Source organism: Carassius auratus, unplaced genomic scaffold, assembly GCF_003368295.1.
Source record: "Carassius auratus strain Wakin unplaced genomic scaffold, ASM336829v1 scaf_tig00032882, whole genome shotgun sequence".
In the NCBI taxonomy this organism is placed as follows: domain Eukaryota; kingdom Metazoa; phylum Chordata; class Actinopteri; order Cypriniformes; family Cyprinidae; genus Carassius; species Carassius auratus.
In genome coordinates this window covers 99,935-124,212 of record NW_020526033.1, presented here as the reverse complement: position 1 = coordinate 124,212, position 24,278 = coordinate 99,935, and the positions used below count along the sequence as shown (strand labels likewise).

Sequence of the window (24,278 nt, the reverse complement as noted above, 5' to 3'; positions counted from 1 at the left end):
AATAAATCAACTTGTTCTAACAAATAATCTAGCTAGACTTTAATAAAGTAAACAAAACAAGTTTTAATTCAATATAACGAAACTTAAGAAGAACTGAACAAAACAAAACTAACCCCCTAAATGAGACAACAAACAGGTATTTATCACAGACGGTGAGCTCACTTAAACAAGACAGGGGAAAACATACAATCAACACTTTATAAATCAACAAATTAGTTACAAGTTATCTAATCAAAGTAAATAGAGTAACAAACAAAATCTAATAATACAAAACAACAAATATTAATAATAAAAATAAATTGGAACCAATCAGAAATATAACTTCATTCCTTCACCCCCCCATGACATAGCATCTAGTTGGTATCGTCCAGTGGAATGCTCAGAACATAAATATTGACTGCCGCACGCGCCTCAGCCTTTTGTCAGTCAAGACCGCGATGACGGAAAGACGCACACCTGAGTCAATGCCATTCATCCAACCTCCATGCCACGGTAACTTAAACTCAAATAGAAACAAAGATAAGGAAACAGAAATAGTACAACGCAAGCCAGTAAGTGTGCACTCCAAACCAACGAACGAAGTACTGACATGTATAAATAAAGCTTTGCAATTTGTCAAACAAAGTCTGTGTAGTGATTTTCTTATACATAAACCTTAAATCCTATACTATAAATTCAAATATAAATGAATGATAAAAAGGAAGAAAATAACTATCAGTATGTAAATGAATATATGTATCGTGAATGAATGCGGGAAAAGAACTATCAGTATGTGAATGAATGTATGTATCATGAATGAATGCGTTGATGTTACCCTTATCAATGTGTGGCCACAGGTTCGGCCATCACACATACTCTGCATAATAAAGTGGGATTATTTTCATCTGTTTTATACAGTATGTTTCCAAAACTGCTGTTTGACAATTTTGAGCATGTGGTAGTTTATTGAAGTTGACTGTAAAGCCATTGCTGCCAGTCATTAGATTTTTAGCCTTGCATGTACCGTGTTGATCTAAATGCCCACTAGGATCTAGGTGTATTTATACACGGTGCAAGGTACGACGGGGAAAGAACGTTGTATTATCAACGTTGATTAACTTTTCAAAATCAACACCTCATTCAGCTTTCCTCCCCGGTCTGGAGCACGACTCTAATTCACCCGTAATGCAGGTAAGACGGTGACACAGCGTCGTGATTTCAACGTTGATCCAATTTGCAAAATCGAAAGGTAATTCAACGTTGATTCAACGTCGGGATTTCAACCAGGGCTGGACTGGGACAAAAAAAGGGCCCTGGCATTTTTGCTCAGACTGGCCCACCACAATCGGTCGGACACAACCAACTAGTACACCATCCTTGCGGTCGCTGTAGATGTGCATATCTACCGTTCTATTCCCAAAAACCCCTACAAAGCTGAGAACTAAGTGCCATGGACCAGTGTACTCACTCTCTCTTGACTGACTCCCTGGTGATCAAAGGTGCTCTCCTCCACTGCTAACTAAACCTGGCTTGACTATAGAGAAGGACAGAGAGACAGAGATAAATAAATTGTTGGAAGAGTTATTAAAAGTACACTTAGTAAGAATCCATTTTGGTTATATAGTCCTGTATTCTTGAAGAGCAGGATTTCTAGATGGACAATGTGCTCCATGTTATAAAAGCTAGGTAATCCTTTAGAACCCAATAGAATGTGGATGTAGAATTCTGCTAATTTTTTTCCCAATGCACCAGACAGCAGAAAAACTAGTTTACAATTGCAAGTATAGGCTACTTTGTTTTAAAGAGCACAAACCCCTCTTTAATATGACACCAAACAACATTTACCTCTCATTGTTGAGATACTTTCCATAAAAAAAAAGAAAATGAAACTATACTACCAAATTACTCACACAAAACGTCCTAATAATATATATGATATTCATATTATTCACTCACCATTAATATTGCATATTAATGATATTGTAAATTAATTAGAAACATGAGAAAATATCTACTTTGTTGAATATACAGCTAAACAAAAATATACAGCTTTCAAAATGCAAGGCGAGTTTTATTCCCCAAATATCATGTGTTAGCTACCTCTCTTCCAACGTGTAACTCGTCGTGGGCGACTCTCTCTCTCAGCCATACGCAGCCATTTTGATTAATAATTAAAATAATCAAATGGCATCATTTTAAGTTTTTCTACAGAAGGGCTGAACGGCCGTTATGGGGTTTAAAGGGTTAACATTAGAATAGTCAGCCGAAGTTCAATTGAATAAGTTAACTCTGCTAACCTAGCTACAAAAACAATGCAAAATAGCTCATTCTGTGTTGGGTGTTATTTGCTGAGTGGCTAGTGCAGTAGGTGACAATCTGACAAACTTTATAATAGCGACAACGATTATGTTGTCTTATTATAATATTAATTAATTGAGGTAACGTTAAATCATCACATATCCTCCTGCACCCGCCCTGATTAACCCTCCCTCCTTGTTAATCATGTAGCTACCATGAATACCTGCTCAGTGCTCACTCTGTCTCTCCTTGACTTCACTCTTAGACACCTGCTCCACCTGCTGCCATGGCTAATCACCTCCATGTGCTATATTCACCTGTTTTTGTAAAATGTCGTCAGCTATTGTAGGCTTGGAAATTGAAGCTACAGCAGTAAACATGTCGGTTATTTGTGCACATGTTGAATTTTTATTTTTTTGGCCGCACTTTTCCGCACCCCCCTTGCTTTTGCTTCTCCATCCTAAAGATTTCTGTCTCTGAGCCACTGACTGCATCTGACACAAGATACAGAGTGGGAGGGGTGGAGCCTGTTAAGAGATGATTGGGCCAGCCCAGTGTCAGTATGGAAAATGAACCAAATGAAGCTGTCCCTGCTTTATGGGCCGGTCGTTGGCCAATTAAAAAAAAAAAATCATATTATATCGACATACATAAATGTAGACACTGTACTCAGTAAAATGATTTAATTGTCTTATGAGAAGAGCAAAGATGATTTCACGTATTTCTATGTTCAGATTTTTCACAGTTTCTTCACAAAAAAAAAATATATATATAGAAAAAAAATTGTAGGTTTGGAACAGCAAGATTATGTAAATAATGGCAGAATGGTCAGTTTTGTGTGATCTAGTCCTTCAGTTGCTGAAATGCTCTTATTCATGTTTTCCTCTATAGATAGTGCTAGGTTGCTCAGTTATAGGAGCCAGTAATTCAGCCATAAAACCACTGATGAGTGCAGCAGATTTCAACACATAATCTTTGAACTGTGCCTCTGCTTCAAGACTTTTGTAAGCCACCTGAAAATAAATGAGACCTAATCAAATTACCTCCTGAATATACAATGTGGATGCAGATATAAACATCTCTCAGGTAATCTTCTTAGAGTGAATGTATAAATATCCACTTTTCAACTCTGGTTTACCCTCTCTGTGAATTATGTGCAATGAAAAACGAATAGTTTATGATAATTGAATCATCTCTTATGGCATCTGTGAGTTCACTTGTTGCACAAATGTGTTGTGCTGCATTTCTCTCACCTCCATATAGCAATAAGAGCTGCAGATTTACTTATACAAGTGTAATTTCCATAAACTCTTCAGCTAAATGATGCTTGTATTGTATTGTATTGTATCTGAACAGGGAGTTTGACAGAAAGTATATTACTGTGGCTATTATCTGCCCAAGAGCAGGTTTTGGATCAGAGATGTGATGTTGTTCATGGCTCTGTGTTTAAGGCTGTAAAATCATTATTATTTGACCCTCGATTTAATCCAGAGACGCAGGGTCCCCTGTGTTTGTCTTTGGCTTTTCTATGCCCATTGTTTTCCTGAGTTTATAGGATCGATGTTGTTGCTCTTCTACTGAGGATTTCCAAGCTGACTGCTTTCATTTGGTGACATTTCCCTCAGTGCCTACTTTTAACGGAGGGTGAGCCCCTTCTAAAATGTTAAAAGTGCCACCATCAATCTTCCCTCTTCAGACAAGTGTGAGGCCTGTACTTATCCTTCAAGTTTTCTCCCGTTTGTTGGCCACAATCCACAGAGTCTCATTGAAAATTATTCCCATGCCTTGACAAAGAATAACAAAGAGGGCATAAGTTTTACCCTAACTGCTATTCAGACACATTTCAATTATCCAAGTTTCAATTGTAATCATGGACTGAGCCATTAACAAAGCTTGCAGCAGTTACCTGCAGACCTCCATTACTGTCCGCTGAAGATTATAGAGTTTAGCAATAGTACAAGCGAGTAAAATCATGATTTTATTCTATTACAGTTCATACTATTTTCAACAGTAACAGACAATACTACAGTAAAAAACCTGTTCATTGGTCAATGGTAAGTTCCTAATCGATTAAAAATACATCTAATGGGACACTTCACATCATTGTACATTTAAATACATTTAAATAAATAAATAAAAATTGTAATCTTTAAAAGAGAAGGTCTGAGCGCACACAACCTCGCCTGTCCCGCCGGAAACAACGTCCAGCTGATCGACAGATCCTGGATGCTGGGACAAGACTACAGCATGGTGGAGACGGCCCTGAGCTGCCGAGAGGGAGAGAGCGTACAGGTGCGGAGTCTCATGAACCCTGTCACAACATCAACATGGCTCATATTTCACTACAAAACACACTGATCAGGAGATGAGACACACTTCTTTCTGCTCTGATCCACATCTGTCCCATCAGGGATCTCATGTGACGCGCTGGCCTGGTTTCTACATCCTGCAGTGGCGTCTTTACAGCAGTCCATCATGCACTTCTTCCAGTCGTCTGCGTGTAGATGATGTTCTGGCCTCTCTGCAGGTCTCCTCACACAAATGCAGAGTCATGTATTTCACAGAGGTGCTGCTCTCCACTGACTTCAGGTCAGTATCATTACACCGCAAAGTGCTTAGCATTAAAACACCATTAACTAAAAAATCACACCTTCTCAAAATATGAAATGGACGTCCGTTTGTGTTTGTATCGTGGGCTCCATGAGCAGCCTGGAGTCGAGTCACAGCGCTTTCTCTCTGCTCAGTGCCTCCACCAGCTCCTCCAACCAATCACAGACAGAGTCAAGCGTCTCAAGATAGCAGGAAAACAAGACGCTTCTGTGACTGTAGCTCTGCAGGAAATGATGAAGGATCATGTGACGCAGTGAAACATCAAAACACAACAAATGTCTGCATGAGTGCTGATCATTATCATCAAAAACTGCAGGCTTGATGGAAATTATGTGTAAGCCTTCGGTATATTGTTACAAATACATTTGGAAATATAAAAAAAAACAAAAAAACAAATAAAGAAACAAACAAAAACACTTAATTTCAAGCATTAAATATGACCCACAAATGAAGAGAATGAATGTTTTCTTTTCTCCAGTGATGTGAATGTTGGTTTCAAACACATAATAATTACCTGTATAATCATCACATTATTAATATTATTATAATGAAGTAATTCTGAACTCTATTACACTAAAACGACATGAACTCGTGAAAATAGAGCCAGAGAAATATTAAAGAGCAGTGTAAATATGAGCTGATTTCACACAAACACTTGTGTATTTGTCTGTTTGTGTGTGTGACTGAAACATCTTCATGATGATCAGAAACAGGAAACTGATGTTCAACTTCCTGAAGATGAGATTCTCTGGAGTTCAGATTAAAACACACAAAATTTCACATCATTACACACTCAACCTATGTGTACTAATGTGTGTGTGAGAGAGAGTTTGTGTGTGTGCATTTAATGTGTGTGTGTTTAATGTGACACAGAGACACTGAAGAGTTGTTATGATAACCAAGTCTAAATCCAGCGAGTAGAGGTTGAGTGAATGTGTGTGTGAATGTGTGTAAGTGTGTGAGTGTGTGTTTGTCAGAGACGCTGTAGAAAGACAGAGAGCCGCTCGACTCGTCCAGAAACACTGCGACTCTCTTACAGGAGTCTGGAGCAGCAGAGATACGTGTGGAGTTATTATTGTGACGAGCAGTGAATCCTTGTTCAGAGCATATCAGACTCCAGGAGTTCACATTACCTCCAAACAAACAGTCATCACTCAATCCTTTCCTCTGGATTTCTTTATAAGCCACTGATATATAAACTTCTTCTCCGCTCCATTCAGTCTCCCAGTAACAGCGTCCAGTCAGAGTCTCTGAACACAGAATTTGATCCCACAGATCAAATCTGTGCGGATGATCAGGAAATGACTGTGACTCAGAGACACGTGTCACCTTTCTGTTCTCCTCAGACAGAACGAGTCCACTGTGTGCTGTGTTTGGATCCAGTGTGAGATCACAGGCGTCTGAACACAACACACACATTACAATACACACATTTACAACTCAACTGCAAACAAGAAAACCGTGTTTCTGTGCGTGACTTACATTTGTGGAGTCTTGATGTGATCCTGAACTCTCCTCCAAGATCCACACTAGAAACACACACACACACACACCATTTAACCCTCAAACCGTATACACTTTATAGCCCTTAATCCTGTAATTGTGGACAAATGTGGGCACAGAGGACTCAGGTGTGATCCTATTTTTTATTTATTATAAATGTTATATCACGGTCTTCGATAAAGTTTTGTCCATCCATTTATGGTCCTTTTTTATTTTTATTTTTGGATTTATTTACCTCAAAAAGTACCATACTTTCTATGTAAATTATGCTTATTTTTTTTTATTTATTTTTTTTATTACATTAAAATATCATTTCAATAAGTTCTTAGAGCTAAAACCTAAAGATGAAGTGACTTTGCTGTCACCTGGTGTCTCATTTTGGTATTAAATTAACAAAAAACAATAATATCAATAGCCACTAGATGGCTATAGTACTTAATGGCTGCATATATAGGCTGAACTCAATGAACCACTGTATAAAATGAATTTGACCTTAAGTTTTTGACTATCACAAGTTAAAATTGTAATTTAAAAAAAATATATATATGTGTTAGGTGAGACTATACAAAGATGCCAAAATATGCTTAGATAAATATGATGAATATGCTATAAGGAAAAGACAAAGTAGTAGATCATTCATCATTTATTTCAAACACAAAACATCAAATTTAAATAACTAATTGGTACCAAACAGGTAAGAACATACATAAACTAAATAAGTGGCAAGAACAAACAATAATAGTTATACCATGGGTTCTAGGGTTTCTGCTGCACTAAACCTCCTTCTCATTGTGCTGCTTGCAGTGAACTGAGAAAATAACTGCCACTGCAGGTTTAGGTAGCATATGCTACATAAACGTTTTGTTTGGAAGTAACAAAAACCTTGCAGTAGCAGTTTGATCTTACTCTGAAGGGGTCAGGTGCCAGGTGGTTGATTGGATCATACCAAAAAACATGGTCAGACATTGGCTCAAAAAATAAATATTAGTATATAAGTAAAAATCATAAAAATAAATAAAAATAGCCCAGCTCTGTCATAGGCTCATTGAATGCATTGTGTGTGTGTGTGTGTGTGAGAGTGTGTATGAGTGTGTGTGAGTGTGTGTGTGTGTGTATGAGTGTGTGAGAGAGAGAGAGAGAGAGAGAGAGAGAGAGAGAGAGGGTGATGAGCCAGGTGGATGATTGGATCATACCAAAAAACATGGTCAGACATTAGCCCAGCTCTGTCATAGGCTCATTGAATGCATTGTTTGTGTGTCTGTGTGTATGAGTGTGAGTTTTTGCCATGATGAGAATGTTGTACAGGATCAGCCCTTCATTTGTGTGTATGTTAGATATGCATTGTATTGGAGCTATTAATTTATTTTTACAAAAAAACAAGAATAATGCTCTAAATTACAGTTTTTCCCATTCATTTCTATGGGTGCCCATTTTTGACCCAAATACAAGATTAAGGAGGTTTTTTTTTTCACCCACTTAACATTGTATAATTGAGTCAAAAAATGTGTGTGTGTTCAGGAGGCAAACTTAGGAAAAGTAACCAAGTCTTGTACCGCACAGATCAAGGGAAGTATTTTTTAAAAATAAATCAAAATTATTTTGCCCACATTTGTCCAGAATACGGTTTTAGGGTTAATAGATAGAAGAAAATGGTTTTCACTTTAGGTGATATTTCAGGAAGGTGCATCATATTATCAAGATGTTGTCACGTTTAATAACTTCTGAGTCTATCCACCTTTTTCCTAAACGCAGAAGAGACTTCCGTTTCATTAGCCACTAAAATAACGATGACAATAACAAACCAGTGTGTTCTTAATTAAGATAACAGATTAAAACTAGATAGTAAAGTTTGTTTTCAAACTTTAAGTTGGCTTGAAAAAGCCTGGCCAGAAAGTTAGAAAAATGTAGAAAGTTTGAAAAGCTTAAAAAGTTTAAAAAGATTTAAAAGTTTGAAAAGTTAAGAAGTTTAAAAAAGAAAGTGACTAACATATTACTAGCATTATAAGCAAGTGACTACCATGTCGTTAGCATGATTAGCAAAGTTGCTAACATGTTTCTAGCATGTGAATAGCTTGTTGCTACCATGATTTTAACAGGATTAGCTTGATGCTAGCATGTTTCTAGCATGATTAGCATGCGACTAGCATGTTTCTAGCATGTTTCTAGCATGTTTCTAGCATGTGGCTAGTATGTTTCTAGCATGATTAGCATGTGGCTAGCATATCACTAGCATTTTGCTAGCATGATTAGCATGTTACTAGCATGATTAGCATGTGGCTAGCATGTTGTTTGAACATTCACTTACTAGCATGTACATTCACTTACTCACATTATCAACTCCTCTCTTCATGCTAGAACATTTCCCTCAGCATTTAAGCAGGGTCGGGTAAGCCCACTGCTTAAGAAGCCATCTCTAAATCCAGCACTTCAAGAAAACTACAGACCGGTATCCCTTTTTCCATTCATTGCAAAGACACTTGAGCGAGCTGTGTTCAACCAGCTCTCTATGTCTGGGCAGAACTATTGTTCCAGCCACCAAAGAAAGATTCGCAAATAACCTGCCTGATCTATCTGCTATTTGTACCCAAAAATACACATGAATTAGACAAAATGACTGACAACATGGGCACTATTTTCTCTAATACATTAGAAGCTGTTGCCCCCATAAAATTGAAAAAGGCTAGAGAAAAACGTACTGTGCCATGGTATAACAGTAATACTCACTCTCTCAAGAAAGTAACTCGTAGTCTTGAATGCAAATGGAGAAAAACTAACTTGGAAGTTTTTAGAATTACGTGGAAAAACAGTATGTCCATCTATGGTAGTCAGTCAGAGTCCTTAACAGGTCAAGAAAATATGATCATATTACCCCAATTTTACAGTCTCTGCACTGGCTACCTATTAAGTTCCGTATCAGTTACAAATTATTATTACTTACCTATAAGGCCCTAAATGGTTTAGCTCCTGCGTACCTAACTAGCCTTCTACCACGCTACAACCCATCACGCACCCTAAGGTCACAAAACGCTGGACTTTTGGTAGTTCCTAGGATAGCAAAGTCCACTAAAGGAGGTAGAGCTTTCTCACATTTGGCTCCTAAACTCTAGAATAGACTTCCTGATAATGTTCGGGGTTCAGACACACTCTCTCTGTTTAAATCTAGATTAAAAACACATCTCTTTCACCAAGCATTCAAATAATTTATCTCTTAAATTGTGAGTGTAGTTGCATCTGATCAAATGTGCATTTTTATTCATTAGCTTGGGTTAAACAAATTTTAGTTTGTTGGATCAGCAGCTATGCTAATGAGGTCTCTATTTTGTTGCTATGTTTTGCCACGGGATTTACATCCCTTGTACAGAACAACCTCCTGCAGTGCAACCAATCTGGCTTCAAAAGTGGCCATTCAACTGAGTCTGCCCTGCTCTCAGTTACTGAAGCCCTGCGACTGGCAAGAGCAGCTTCAAAATCCTCAGTACTCATCTTACTGGACCTGTCTGCTGCTTTTGACACCATTAATCACCAGATTCTCGTGTCCACCCTCAGAAAGCTGGGCATCTCTGGAACCGCACTCCTGTGGTTGAAGTCCTACCTCTCCGATAGATTCTTCAGTGTGTTTTGGAGGGGTGATGTTTCTAAGTCAAAATAACTTGCTACTGGGGTTCCTCAAGGCTCAGTACTTGGATTACTTCTCTTCTCCATCTACATGACGTCATTAGGATCTGTCATTCAGAAGCATGACTTTTCTTATCACTGTTAGGCCGGCGACACACTGGATGCGTGGCGCAAGCGTCTCAGCCGTGTGGCGTGTCGGTTTTTAATTCGGCTCCCATGTTAACAGGTTAGAGCTTACAGACCGCCTGCGTGAGACGTGCGGAAAACGCGTGCATGCTAGAAATAGAACTGACGCCTATTTTTACCGCGACACGCGCGCGTGTTGGAAGCGTTTCCAGGCAAAATATAATAGGAAAATGTGTTTTTATGTAATTTTGTACACAAATACATATAAATTCATGATATTTTGATATTTGAAAGTCTATAGGTTGACATAAATTCAGATATAAATGTAATTTAAAAAATAAATAAATAATTAGCGATTTTCAAATATTGCACCTGTCAAACATAATCTATTTAGCCGTCAATACTTTTGACGGTGTCCTTTATCAGTAGGCGTAGGTGTAGGTGTGTAAAAAAAGTTGATATTGTTGTCATGAAGACAAGAGCCTGGTCTGTCAACGGTCTCCCTCTACGCTCACGCCACGCAGCCAGTGTGTCACCGGCCTTACGCTGATGACACCCAACTCTACTTCTCATTCCAACCAGATGACCCGGCAGTAGCTGCTCGCATTTCAGCCTGTCTGAGTGACAGTTCTAGCTGGATGAATGACCATCACCTTCAGCTCAACCATACCAAGACAGAACTTCTGGTGGTTCCAGCTAACCCATTGTTTCATCACAACTACTCTATACAGCTGGGTTCGTCAACCATAACTCCTTCCAGGACAGACAGAAACCTAGGAGTTGTGATGGATCATCAGTTAAGCTTCACAGACCATATTGCTACAATAACCTGGTCCTGCAGGTTTGCCTTATACAACATTAGGAAGATTAGACCCTTCCTGTCAGAGCAAGCCACTCAACTTCTTGTCCCAGCTCTTGTTCTCTCCAGACTGGAGTATTATAATGTTTCCTGGCGGGCCTTCCTGCATGTACTACCAAGCCTGTCTTCAATGAGCCAAAAAAAGCGTTACGTTACTCCTCTCCTCATCAGGTTACACTGGCTAGCAGGCTCGCATCAATTTCAAGGTACTGATGCTTGCCTACAAGACGACCACTGGCATGGCACCAACATACAGTATTGTTCAAAATAATAGCAGTACAATGTGACTAACCAGAATAATCAAGGTTTTTCGTATATTTTTTTATTGCTACGTGGCAAACAAGTTACCAGTAGGTTCAGTAGATTCTCAGAAAACAAATGAGACCCAGCATTCATGATATGCACGCTCTTAAGGCTGTGCAATTGGGCAATTAGTTGAATTAGTTGAAAGGGGTGTGTTCAAAAAAATAGCAGTGTGGCATTCAATCACTGAGGTCATCAATTTTGTGAAGAAACAGGTGTGAATCAGGTGGCCCCTATTTAAGGATGAAGCCAACACTTGTTGAACATGCATTTGAAAGCTGAGGAAAATGGGTCGTTCAAGACATTGTTCAGAAGAACAGCGTACTTTGATTAAAAAGTTGATTAGAGAGGGGAAAACCTATAAAGAGGTGCAAAAAATGATAGGCTGTTCAGCTAAAATGATCTCCAATGCCTTAAAATGGAGAGCAAAACCAGAGAGACGTGGAAGAAAACGGAAGACAACCATCAAAATGGATAGAAGAATAACCAGAATGGCAAAGGCTCAGCCAATGATCACCTCCAGGATGATCAAAGACAGTCTGGAGTTACCTGTAAGTACTGTGACAGTTAGAAGACGTCTGTGTGAAGCTAATCTATTTTCAAGAATCCCCCGCAAAGTCCCTCTGTTAAAAAAAAAGGCATGTGCAGAAGAGGTTACAAAGAACACATCAACTGGCCTAAAGAGAAATGGAGGAACATTTTGTGGACTGATGAGAGTAAAATTGTTCTTTTTGGGTCCAAGGGCCACAGGCAGTTTGTGAGACGACCCCCAAACTCTGAATTCAAGCCACAGTACACAGTGAAGACAGTGAAGCATGGAGGTGCAAGCATCATGATATGGGCATGTTTCTCCTACTATGGTGTTGGGCCTATTTATCGCATACAAGGGATCATGGATCAGTTTGCATATGTTAAAATACTTGAAGAGGTCATGTTGCCCTATGCTGAAGAGGACATGCCCTTGAAATGGTTGTTTCAACAAGACAATGACCCAAAACACACTAGTAAACGGGCAAAGTCTTGGTTCCAAACCAACAAAATTAAATGTTATGGAGTGGCCAGCCCAATCTCCAGACCTTAATCCAATTGAGAACTTGTGGGGTGATATCAAAAATGCTGTTTCTGAAGCAAAACCAAGAAATGTGAATGAATTGTGGAATGTTGTTAAAGAATCATGGAGTGGAATAACAGCTGAGAGGTGCCACAAGTTGGTTGACTCCATGCCACACAGATGTCAAGCAGTTTTAAAAAACTGTGGTCATACAACTAAATATTAGTTTAGTGATTCACAGGATTGCTAAATCCCAGAAAAAAAAAAATGTTTGTACAAAATAGTTTTGAGTTTGTACAGTCAAAGGTAGACACTGCTATTTTTTTGAACACACCCCTTTCAACTAATTGCCTAATTGCACAGCCTTAAGAGCGTGCATATCATGAATGCTGGGTCTTGTTTGTTTTCTGACAATCTACTGAACCTACTGGTAACTTGTTTGCCACGTAGCAATAAAAAATATACTAAAAACCTTGATTATTCTGGTTAGTCACATTGTACTGCTATTATTTTGAACAATACTGTACCTAAACTCACTAGTTCAATCTTATGTGCCAACCAGAGTGTGTGCTCTGCAATGGTTCAAAAAGTTCACGGTTCAGTTCAATACGATACACTGGTGTCACGGTTCTGTTCGGTACGGTTCGGTACGTTTTAGATACAGCAAAAAGAAAAAATTGGCAGATAAATTTCCTTAATTTTTAAAAAAATGTTTTATTTATTAAAACTAACAAAGTATTTTTTTTTTTTTACATTGAACAATGATGGAGCTATTCTTTATAGAGCTGAAGATCTTTGCCCGAACCCGACGGGACCCGTCGGGAACCGACGGGTTCGGGCTTAATTTATATCATCTTATGCGGGCTCGGGCCTGGCTTGGGCTTGCGCTCCGGTTTGCGAGGTAAACGAGCGGTCATGTGATGTGTTTCGATTAGCGCGAGAAAGAAACGAAAATGAATGCTGAGCAGGTGTAATAGAGGCTTGCCTCTGGTGATTACGTTTTGGTTGCACCAGCAGGCACCAGCAACTAAAGCAAACTCGTGAGCGAGAAGTGGAAAAGTTTTGACCATGTCTATAATGAGAATAATGAGTGAATAATGACGCACCATCAGTGAGCGCAGGAACGCGCTGAAGACATCTACAGTGGATTCAATCATTTTCCTCCACAAAAACATGTAGACCTAGCCTAATCTATGTGAGTAAAGGTTTTACAAATGATAACTAAATATTCATTGAGTCTTAAATGCATAATGTTGACAGAGTATTTACGTTAATGTTGGCATTATTCTTTTATAAAATAAAGCAAATCCGGCGGAGCCTTTATCTTAATTTCGTTATTGCCAAATACCCATCTTAATTTAAAATTTATCTTAATTAATTTTTTTTTAAATGACTCGTTTTTATTGGTGCGTTGGTCTGTTTATAGGTTAAATGAGCCTATGTCTAGAATGCTGAGATGTTACGATGTGACACAGGACTTATTTTATTTCTTTATTCCAACTTCCAAGTGGTCTAGTCTACGTTAGTTTGGAGTAAATTATGTTAAAACATGAATAAATTACTCATTGTTGACAAAAGGCAAAAGAGCTGTGTGCGTGCGCACATTTGAATAATGTCGGGCTGTAAACGGGTTCGGGCTTTAAAAAAGCTGTCAATCAAAATGTACTTGTCGGGCTCGGGTCCTGTCGGGCCTAACTTTTAAGGCCCGATTACAGCTCTAATTCTTTACCCATCTTCTATGGTGTTTTTAGCAGCATACTGTATATAAAACAAAAATAGCTCCTTATAAAAAATAAATAAATAAATAAGTGTAATATTATTGCAGTAGTTATGAACAAATACAAAGATGTAACTCTTTTTATATGGAACTCTATATATATTGAGAGATATTGGGCTTATGTTTTTTGGAACAAAGCAGGAATTACGGTCTGGCTGAAATGGGCCCGTGAAGGAATATTGTAACGAGGCTCAATTACATTACGCATGTTCTTAAAACCTGCGTTTTCAACTACAGAGTAAGGTCTGTAAGGTCTCATATCCGCGGCTATGACGTAAATGCACCATTCGCTGCGGTGATGTCCGTAGTACAGAGCCCAGGACATCACCTGTAGGAGAAAAAAAATCAATCCGTGGCGACGGTTTTGCAATCCGTCCCCTCAGTTTATAAACCGTACTCACAAATTCATAAACTGTTCCATCGGTTTAACAAATTGTGCCCACGGATTAACAAACCGTGCCCACGAATTTCCAATCCGTGCGCTCAGATTTTGTAAACTATACCCTCGGTTTTTGAATACGTAGCCCTACCCACAAATTCATAATCCGTGCGCACGCTTTCGCAATCCGTTCCCTACACTGTAAAATTTTTCCAGGATTTCACAAGATATAACTGTAATATTTCACAGTTAATTACATTATTACCACTTCACAGGCTTTAACTGTGATAATTCACAATATAATACCGTATTTAGACTTTTACTGTGAAAATAATGCAGGCGCGGGGCTTTTACAAGAAACTACTGTGAATGCCGTCTTTTTTGAGTGGCAACTGCGGCAGCGTCATCAGAGCTCTCTGATCTACGTGGTCTCATTCGGTGGATTCAGACAGCGGTAAGTGTTTAAATGTCAAACTTTATCAATTTGATGTTTTTTATATGATAGTGCATGTAATTTAAAAGTATGAACCAAATTAGCGTTAGTTGTAGGTTCTGTTGTCATGTTTTTGTAACTTAGCTGGAGCAGACTCGCGTCGACGTTTAAGCGCGCAAATTTGAATGAAAAGACGTTGGTTGTAGTGTTAATTATACCGTATTAAGTTAACTGTGAGATGTCTGATTAGATACACCGTCGATCATTTAACTTTAGCTTTACTTAAAGCTTATCTTAGTTACTCTAACAGCGTTCTCTCTTTTACCACAGCATTTTCTACATTGACCGACGATAAATAAAGTTATAAGGTAAGATGTGGCCTTAATGTGGGTATTATGACAGTTATTATCAACTAGATAAATTATGGTGTTTGTGGATTTGGGCAAAGGTGGATTAAATTCATCTCAAATTAGTAACTTTATAATTTTCTTCCCTGCTGTGTGTGTGAAACGGAGCAACCGTTGTCTTTCTCGTCAACAGAAAAATGAAGTGCGCATGTCCATGTATTTTTTTTTTTATTATCTTGTCTCTGGAATTTTCCACTGCCAAAATAAATGTTTTGCGCAGCAGTTTTCCCGCTGTTAGACCAATGTGCACTTATCTGTGTTTTGCCAGTACATTAATGTTGGTTATAACTAGACAGTCCAAAGTAATTGCAGTGATTTGTATCTATAGGATATACGTTTGTAATTATTGTCTTTTAATCGTCATCTGGTAATGGTGTTTGTATATACAACTTAAATACAAACCGTATAGTTTAGTTTCCAGTAGCATACAGGGTGGTGATGTAGCTTTCTAGCTACACTAAACACTGTTCATTTCCAGTGTTGGTGAATGGTCACGTGATTCGCGTTTTCAGTCGTTTTAATGTGGACGGAGATCAATTCTAATACGCAGCTAAAACGCTGGTGTGGACGGAGATACTATTCCTTTTAATTCTCTGTTTCTAAACGAAAACGCAGTAGTGTGGACGGGGCCTTAATTTGTGTGTCTGTGCTGGAGACCAGACCAGATTAGACCAGAGACAAAGCTTAAAAAAAGTCAGAAACAACTAGAAAACTGGGTGCTTTATTGTGAAAAAGATATAAGAAATGAAATGTTTATCACATCATCTGTGAACAGGTAATAATTCTAGGAGGAAGAGTACAAGTAGAAACAGCCATAGGGAGATGGACAGGCAACAGGCTCTTACTCCATCCTCTGCAAACGGAACATGTAAATTATGTAAATTGTTGTGTGCGAATGCTTTGCCTAGGTAAATCACACACCTCTACTTTGGTGAAGGTCTATTCTTGACTGTGTTTGTGATGGAAATGTTTTTCAGTTCAGTTCCATGCATTTTTTTTTTCTGAATTACAGTACTTACACCTGAATTACACCTTTGTTTAAACGGAGCTAACTTTAGTTTGACTCTGTACTGCAAAAGCAGTGACCCACTGAAGGTGGTGACTGGGAACTGACACCTTTTTCATCACACGAATTAAACTAACAGGTTTCTTCTGTCTTTTTGTTTGTAGGTGCTTCTTGGGCATCAACCCAGAGACGGGCACAAAATCTAAGAGGCAGAGAGGTCACATGAACCAGCAAGTCTGCACTCATTGTCATTGACTTCGAATGGATGTCAATCTAATGTAAGCTGTGTTCCAATTTAAGAACGGACTAATGAAACACAGTATCTGTGTTAAAGGAACATGCTGACTTTTTGTGACTTTATCTTATTCCCCGTATCCCCCAGAGTTAGATAAGTCTATACATACCCTTCTCATCTCCGTGCTTGCCGTAAGTCTGTCTGAGGCACCCACCGCTAGCCTAGCTTAGCACAAAGACTGGAGGTAAACGGCTCCAGCTAGCATACTGCTCCCAATAAGTGACAAAATAACGCCAACATTTTCCTATTTACATGTTGTGATTTGTATAGTCACAGTGACTCTAACCATCTTCTAACCGTATACATACTGGGAACTATATTCTCAGAAGGCGAAGCACTGCTACTTGGGGAGTGATTTTCTCACAGCACCTGAGAAGCCCTGTGGTGAGGAGCAGAGAGTTTGCTCAGAATTGGAGTAAATCACTCCAAAGAAGTAGCAGTGCTTCGCCTTCTGAGAATATAGTTCCCAGTATGTATACAGTTAGAAGATGGTTGTGTCTCATATGACCTTGTTATTTGTACACACTGTGACTATACAAATCACAACATGTAAATAGGAAAATGTTGGCGTTATTTTGTCACTTATTGAGAGCAGTATGCTAGCTGGAGCTGTTTACCTCCAGTCTTTGTGCTAAGCTAGGCTAGCGGTGGGTGCGTCAAACAGAGGCACTCAAGAAGATGAGAAGGGTATGTATGGACTTATCTAACTCTGGGGGATACGGTGAATAAGCTAAAGTCCCAAAAAGTCTGCGTGTTCCTTTAAGCTAGATGTAGTTATGCAGTAAGAAGTTTACTGAAGCTATTAAAGGGTTAGTTCACCCAAAATTGAAAGATCTGTCATTAATTACATCCCCTCACGATGTTCCAAACACAAGAATTTTGTTCTACACAAATTAAGAAAATTTTAAGCAATCTGAGAGCTTTCTGATCCCACCTATAGACTACTATGTTATAACCATTTTCAAGTCCGAGAAAGGTAGTAAAACCATCGTTAAAATAGTCCATGTGACTACAGTGGTTCAACCTCATTGTTATGATGCGACGAGAATACTTTTTGTGCGCAATGCAATCACATGCATGATCGAGAACACATCACGTGAACAGCATCGGATACTGGCACAGAAAGAAAAAAAATTGTTGAATAAAGTCGGTATTCTATTTTGTTTTGTTTTGTTTCTGCGCAGTAAAAGTATTCTGGTCGCTTCATAACATTAAGGTTTAACCACTGTATACATATGGACTATTTTAACAATCTTTCCGGGCCTTGAAAGTAAAATAATTGCTGTCCATGGAGGATACAGAAAGCTCTCGGATTTCTTAAAATATCTTAATTTGTGTTCCAAAGATTTTTGGGGTGAACTATCCCTTGTGTTCTATAGTGTCTCCTGATTCAATGTAGAGTTTAGACAGACTGCAAAATAAATGAGTAAAATTAATTGTTTTTACGTTTATTTGATTTTAACATGCCTTGACGTCTAAAAAACGTCAAATTTACAGTACTTTACAATAGTTTTAAGTGTAAATTTACATTACTTGCTACTGTGTTGAATTACTATGCAATTTAGCATGCAATTTTTGCTTAAAGGGTTAGTTCACCCAAAAATGAAAATTCTGTCAGTAATTACTCACCCTCATGTTGTTCCAACCCCGTAAGACCTTCTCTCATCTTCGGAACACAAATTAAAATATTTTTGATTAAATCTGAGAGCTGTCTCACTCCTCCATAGGCTTCTAAGGGATTGAAACTTGCTGGCCCAGAAAATGTATTAAAAACATCATTAATATAGTCCAAGTGACTACAGTGGCTCAATCTTACGTTTACCAAGCAACGAGAATACTTTTTGTGCGCAAACCCCCCCCCCAAAATAATGACTTTATTCCACTATTCATTTCTTTCTCTCTGGGCCTCGGGTGAATTCATGTAGTATAACAGCATAGCGCTTCTGTGTTATACGTCACATGCATCACACACATGACCAGCGTCGGCCAATAGTGAGCCTACGTGTGACGTATAACACAGAAGCGCTACGCTGTTATACTACATGAAAAAACTCAAGGCCCACAGAGAAGGAAATGAATTGTGGAATAAAGTTGTTTTTTGTTTTTTGTTTTTTTTTTACACACAAAGTATTCTCGTCGCTTTATAAACTTAAGATTGAGCTACTGGAGTCACTTGGACTATATTAAAGATGTCTTTAATACATTTTTCTGGGCCAGCAAGTTTCAAACCCTTAGAAGCCGATGGAGGAGTGATCCAGCTCTCAGATTTCATCAAAAATATCTTAATTTGTGCTCTGTAATTACTGACAGAATTTTTGGAAATTTTTGGGTGAACTAACCTTTTAACCTCAATCATGTTACTTTCAGTCCTGTTACTCACGTGAAAAATAATAGGACTGGGTAAAAGTAACAGGAGTGATTAGAGTCCTGGTTTGTTGATTTAATATTAATTGAGAGTACTATTCACTTTTTTTAAATAGTTGAAATTACTTAAATTGTAGACATTTTAGGATTAGTGTTACAATGCGAGCACCATACTTACAGGGAGTCAGTCCACCACAGAGTAACTTAAACTTTTTGTCTTTCTTATCTTTTGTATATAGTGGATAGAACCCACACTATGCAGGTGCCAGCTGCGAGGGAAGGAGCGAGACACCTGCAACCCTCTCTATTCCCACCTTTTTGTCTTTTCTTACAGCTCTCTCCCTTACAGCTCTCTCTTCTCTGTCTCCTCCTTTCTCTTTTGACACACATTCCTGTTACCCAGTGTCAATCCCTGTTGCCCAGTGTTTTATTCATGTAATTAAATTGTATTTTACTTCTAAAAAATAAAAGTTATGTCACTGTTTTTAACAGTTTTGTTTGGTCCATCATTTATGCTAAATCACAGTAATAGATAGACATTCACAGTTATGTACAGTAATTCTACATCTGCTTGCTGCTAAATTACAGTAATAGACACTAATTTCACAGTTAAATACATGAATTCTACAGCTGCTTACTGTTAAATTACAGTAATACATAGACACCAACTGTAATTTCACAGTTAAATACATTAATTCTACAGCAGCTTACCGCTAAATCACAGTAATGCGATGTCAGAATTACTGTGAAGTCACAGTATACAGCTGTCATTTCACAATAATTTACTGTAAAAATGTTACAGTAACTTACTGTGAAAGTCATGCAATTATTAACCTGCAATTTATTGTAAATTTACGGTCAAATAATTAACAGTGTAGGATTTGTAAACCGTACTCACGGATTCATGCAGCAAGCTCCTACATGTTAACATACAGTTTTATTTAATATTATTATGTGGAATAGGTTTACAGCAAAGTGTTTTAAGTGATTCTCTATCAAGTGTAGTACGAGGTGGAATACAAAGATTTAATAAGAAAGATGCGCATTAAAATCTTGTTCAATTGGTGATAATCTTATAATAGCACTTTGTTGATTATTGTACAATAAACCTGGCATTGTGACTGACTCTGGAGTAATTTTTTCCTCTTTTGTAAGTTGTTTTGGATAAAAGATTCTTATGCATAACCTATTTAATAATATATAATAATGATGAAAATAAGAATAAAGTTATTTTTATAATTTTAATTTGTAGGCTAAATAAATGAGTACAAGACAGTAAAAATGTTTGTCATAAAATCATAAAATAATTGCTTTATTTTTAAATAACCTTTGACAGTTTTGGAAATGCTTGTGTACAATTCTTTCTTAACATGAAGACTTATTTTTGTGATTTTATTATACTAAGCTCCACCCACCTCACCCCACCTGCCGGAGTTAGTTTCACTGTTAATGTGTAAAATGCGTGTCAGTTTTCAAATCCGAGGGAACGGATTGCGAAAGCGTGCGCGCGGATTATGAATTCGTGGGTACGGATTCAAAAACCGAGGGTACTGTTTACACAATCTGAGCGCACGGATTGGGAATTCGTGGGCACGGTTTGTTAATCCGTGGGTACGATTTGTTAAACCGAGTGAACAGTTTATTAATTCATGAGTACGGTTTATAAACTGAGGGGACAGATTGCAAAACCGTCGCCATGGATTGATTTTTTTTCTCCAACAGCTGACGTGCGGGGCTCTACCGAGCCTTCAGCGCGTACTGAGTGAGCGGGCGCCTGACTGAGTAGCCTAACATAAACATATAAATTGGTGTTTTTTTTCTTCGGGGGTGTCAGGGGCATTGCCTGTTACGTCATTTGGGTTATTGGGCTTCTAGACACACCTTTTTATTTTCCAAATTTAATTAATTAGTCCAACGAACCGTTCGGTACATACGGTTCAATACGAATACGCGTATCGTTACACCCCTAATATATATATTAGCAGAACAGCAGCATGGCCTTCTCCAGCAGCGATGTACTCTCCCTTTGGCCCCTTTGGAACCAAGGTCAGTGAATTTGCGCCAGGGCTTTGGGAAGGTTTTGACCTTAGCGTAGCTTAAACGTTTCCGGTTTACCACACACAGTAAGAGATGAGATTAAAAGTGAAATATAATAAAATAAACCTGCGAAATTAGAGGGTTAGACTGTTAAGATTTAAGAAAAGAAACCGGCAAACCAGAACAAAACCACATTAAAGAAGGCTATATCTCGAATGACATCCAAAGACATGGTCAAGATCGTACATTTTCCAAGGCCTGCGGAAAAAAAAAAATTCTGTCTCAGCTGTTTCGATCATGCTGGAGCCTGCCGCACACGTATATTCTAGCGATTCATCTCCGTCTGTTCATTATCAAAATAAAATACAGTCAACTAAACATTTAAAAGGTTGCACTGGTCAGTTTAAATAGAACAGTATACCGGTCCACTCTGCTGTTATGCCAAGGACGTTTGTGCTCATATGAAGATGATCATCTTTTCCATCTACGTGCGAATGTGTAAGTAGTTTACATTATAAATAATAGTTTAACATTCAAATATACTGTGAATATGCAAACATTTGGATTTGTGCCGAATGAGACAAGAGCAGTAATCTCCAAATAAATCTAGTCAAACCTGCGCTTGCTCATCCTCGTTTGCACGCACGCGCTGTCACAATCTAATGCACTGTATGTCTGATTTTTAAAAACAAATACTCTAGACCTACCAGAATGCAAAAGTTTCAAATCTGACATTTTCTAGAACATAACTAGGCAGGATCAAATTAATGTGAGCAACAGTTTTTTGCTGCAGCAGCGCCGATGTAAGCAGTTCACTTAATGTTCAGTCACACATGCGACAGTGGGATAATTTTAAATGCCATAATGTCAGTTGAAAGCATTGCAATTGTGTTTTAAAATACAACAACGAGCACCAAAAATCCATTTAAAGAGGAGCATTCAGCGGTCTCCGTGCGGCATAGGAAATGGTCAACTAAAGTAAAATGACCTGAAACGTATGGCGTGCTCACTTCATTCTATCAAATGATCATAATCACATCTATTCATTTTATAATCCCGCTACTAGCATTTTATTCAGACTAAAACCCCATTAATTCAAGCGAGAAAGCGTTTTGTGTGTGTGTGTGTGTGTTTGTGTGTGTGTGGCTTTTGCACATCCTGTCATGCCTGTGACTGCTGCCTGCAATAGATGCATTTTGCTACATTATGGTTAACAATTATTCAATTAATTGATTGTTAATTTAAACTACAATTATTCATGGAATTAATCGATATTTTACATCCCTTCCCCAAACCAGTCCAAATTTTGTCCACCCTCCCAAGCTAACTTTTACCCAAACAATAATATTCAAAACTGGAAACCCGTCCAAACTGGCAACACTGTGCGTCACCAAGGAAATGGTAAAAGGGTAACGTTCTCAAGTAAGGGTTGCCTAAAAAAAACTCGGTCCACTGAAGCTGCGCAAATCCACGTTCATTTTCAGCGTTTATTTGCACATCTCAGTTAACAATGGCTCTGTGTAGTAACAGCGGCTCTATGTGAAATCATGCACCTGATGGAATTTACCGCAGATTAGAGAAGCGGCTTTACTGATGAGATGCGCATTAACGATTGGCCGATCGTGATCAGAGCACCCCTAGTGGGGACCAGCTAATGTTTGGTTACCCAAATTCTTTGTGTTCAGCACAAGAAATAATACAGGTAAAATAATACAGGTTTGGGACAACATGTGAGTGAGTAATGACAAATGTATTTTTTGTGTGAACTATTGCATAAATGGCAAGCTTCTTTAAGAGCTGCACAAATCTGTTTCTCTCAATTGTTCACTTTCATTTTAGACAGTAAAAAAACTGTATATGTAAACCTTGTATACATTTCAGCAAATGACAAACAAAATTAAATCCCTAGGAGCTTATGAACAGTTTTGTAGCATTTTAAAATGCTGGCTTGATGTACTAAGACATCAAGGCTAAAGACACGCAGATGAGTCCAGAATATTAATACAAAGTGTTTAATTAAATGTTAAAGGTTTATTTAATTAAACATTAAGCGTATTCCTCCCTTTAGAAAATCGTAATGAAGAAAACTTAACATGCTTAACATGGCCTATGCAGTTAGACAGACATTATTCATATTCATATTTTGGACTCATCTGTTTTTCTGCATATTGTATGCTTTATAAGGTGTGCACAGAATGTGGTCTTTTAATATCACTGTCTCTATGCATTAAGCATTTTCCTCTCATATAAAGAGAATACATCATATATTATAGGGATGCACCGGTTGACCGTTGTACGTCATTCATACTGCATGAAGAATTGCAATAGTAACTCGGATCATCTTTGTGAGCGAAAACTGGACAATGCAGTATGTCTTTCACCTTTTCCACGTGTAAGAACTCCAAGAGAAGCAGGCCGTGGATGAGAAGATGCTGGATAGTAAATTTATTAATAATGTCACTGATTTAACTAACCAGGGCTCCAAACAAAAAAAATCGAGTAAGGAGCCATTGGCTCCCATAAGAAAAAAACTTAGGTGCCAAATGATTTTTTTTAGGTGCCACAGAATAAACATGTTTTATGTGTTTTATTTAAATTATTTATTTTACATTTTAACTTTTTAATCATACTGACGTGTTTATGTCTCATCTTTTCTTGACTTTATCGGCATTTTAATCCAACTTGTAGATGACCTGGGAATGAAGGTTCACATGAAGTGGGAGCTAAATGTCTTTTCCAACTTGAAATATACAGTCATGCTTTGTTTATTACACAAAATCTGTACCAATATCATGGACCATAAGCATCACTTGGCCCCTGAGTATAGTTTGGGGTCTTCCTCAATGCATCCTGTAAATGTTGTCATACTCTCTTAAAAATAAAGGTGCTTCATGATACTATAGAAGAACCTTTTTTTCCTGTCTAAATGGTTTCATAAAGAACCTTTAACAATTGAAGACAACAGATTATGAAAAGGTCAGGAAGAGATTGTTCTTCAAAGAGCCTTTGACTGAATGGTTCTTTGTGGAACCAAAATTTGTTCTGTGAAGAACCTTTTAAGCTCCTTAATTTTTAAGAGTGCATGTCTTTCACACTTTCAGTCTGTTTTTCTTAATTAGTAAAATTTAATTTTATAGGAGGAGTTGAATCATGTAGACAACAGTTTAAGTAAAAATATTAAAATTCAATAGCTCATAAATATAGCAAAATGCTCCTCTTTATAGTTATTTTTCTAG

At 38.0% G+C, this 24,278-nt stretch overlaps 1 protein-coding gene and 2 long non-coding RNA genes across 5 annotated transcripts in view; 2 read left to right on the top strand and 1 right to left on the bottom strand.

Moving 5' to 3' along the window:
- The first annotated feature begins 4,410 nt into the window (after window positions 1–4,410).
- Window positions 4,411–5,220, top strand: LOC113081026 (uncharacterized). The gene is made up of 2 exons (XR_003282071.1): window positions 4,411–4,569; window positions 4,688–5,220. It is a non-coding gene; the product is annotated as an uncharacterized LOC113081026 (long non-coding RNA).
- A 245-nt stretch (window positions 5,221–5,465) lies between these two features.
- Window positions 5,466–24,278, bottom strand: part of LOC113081024 (NACHT, LRR and PYD domains-containing protein 3-like) — a 66,929-nt gene continuing 48,116 nt past the window's right edge. For all 3 annotated transcript variants that reach the window (XM_026253085.1, XM_026253084.1, XM_026253086.1), the window contains 2 exons: window positions 6,370–6,416; window positions 5,466–6,287 (listed from right to left, as the gene is read on the bottom strand). In XM_026253085.1, the coding sequence (XP_026108870.1) occupies window positions 5,695–6,287; window positions 6,370–6,416 (640 nt within the window). In that variant the 3' untranslated portion in view covers window positions 5,466–5,694. The remainder of the gene's footprint in view (window positions 6,288–6,369; window positions 6,417–24,278) is intronic.
- On the top strand, window positions 14,632–17,218 carry LOC113081027 (uncharacterized). Its single transcript, XR_003282072.1, has 4 exons — window positions 14,632–14,954; window positions 15,264–15,301; window positions 16,511–16,825; window positions 17,008–17,218. It is a non-coding gene; the product is annotated as an uncharacterized LOC113081027 (long non-coding RNA).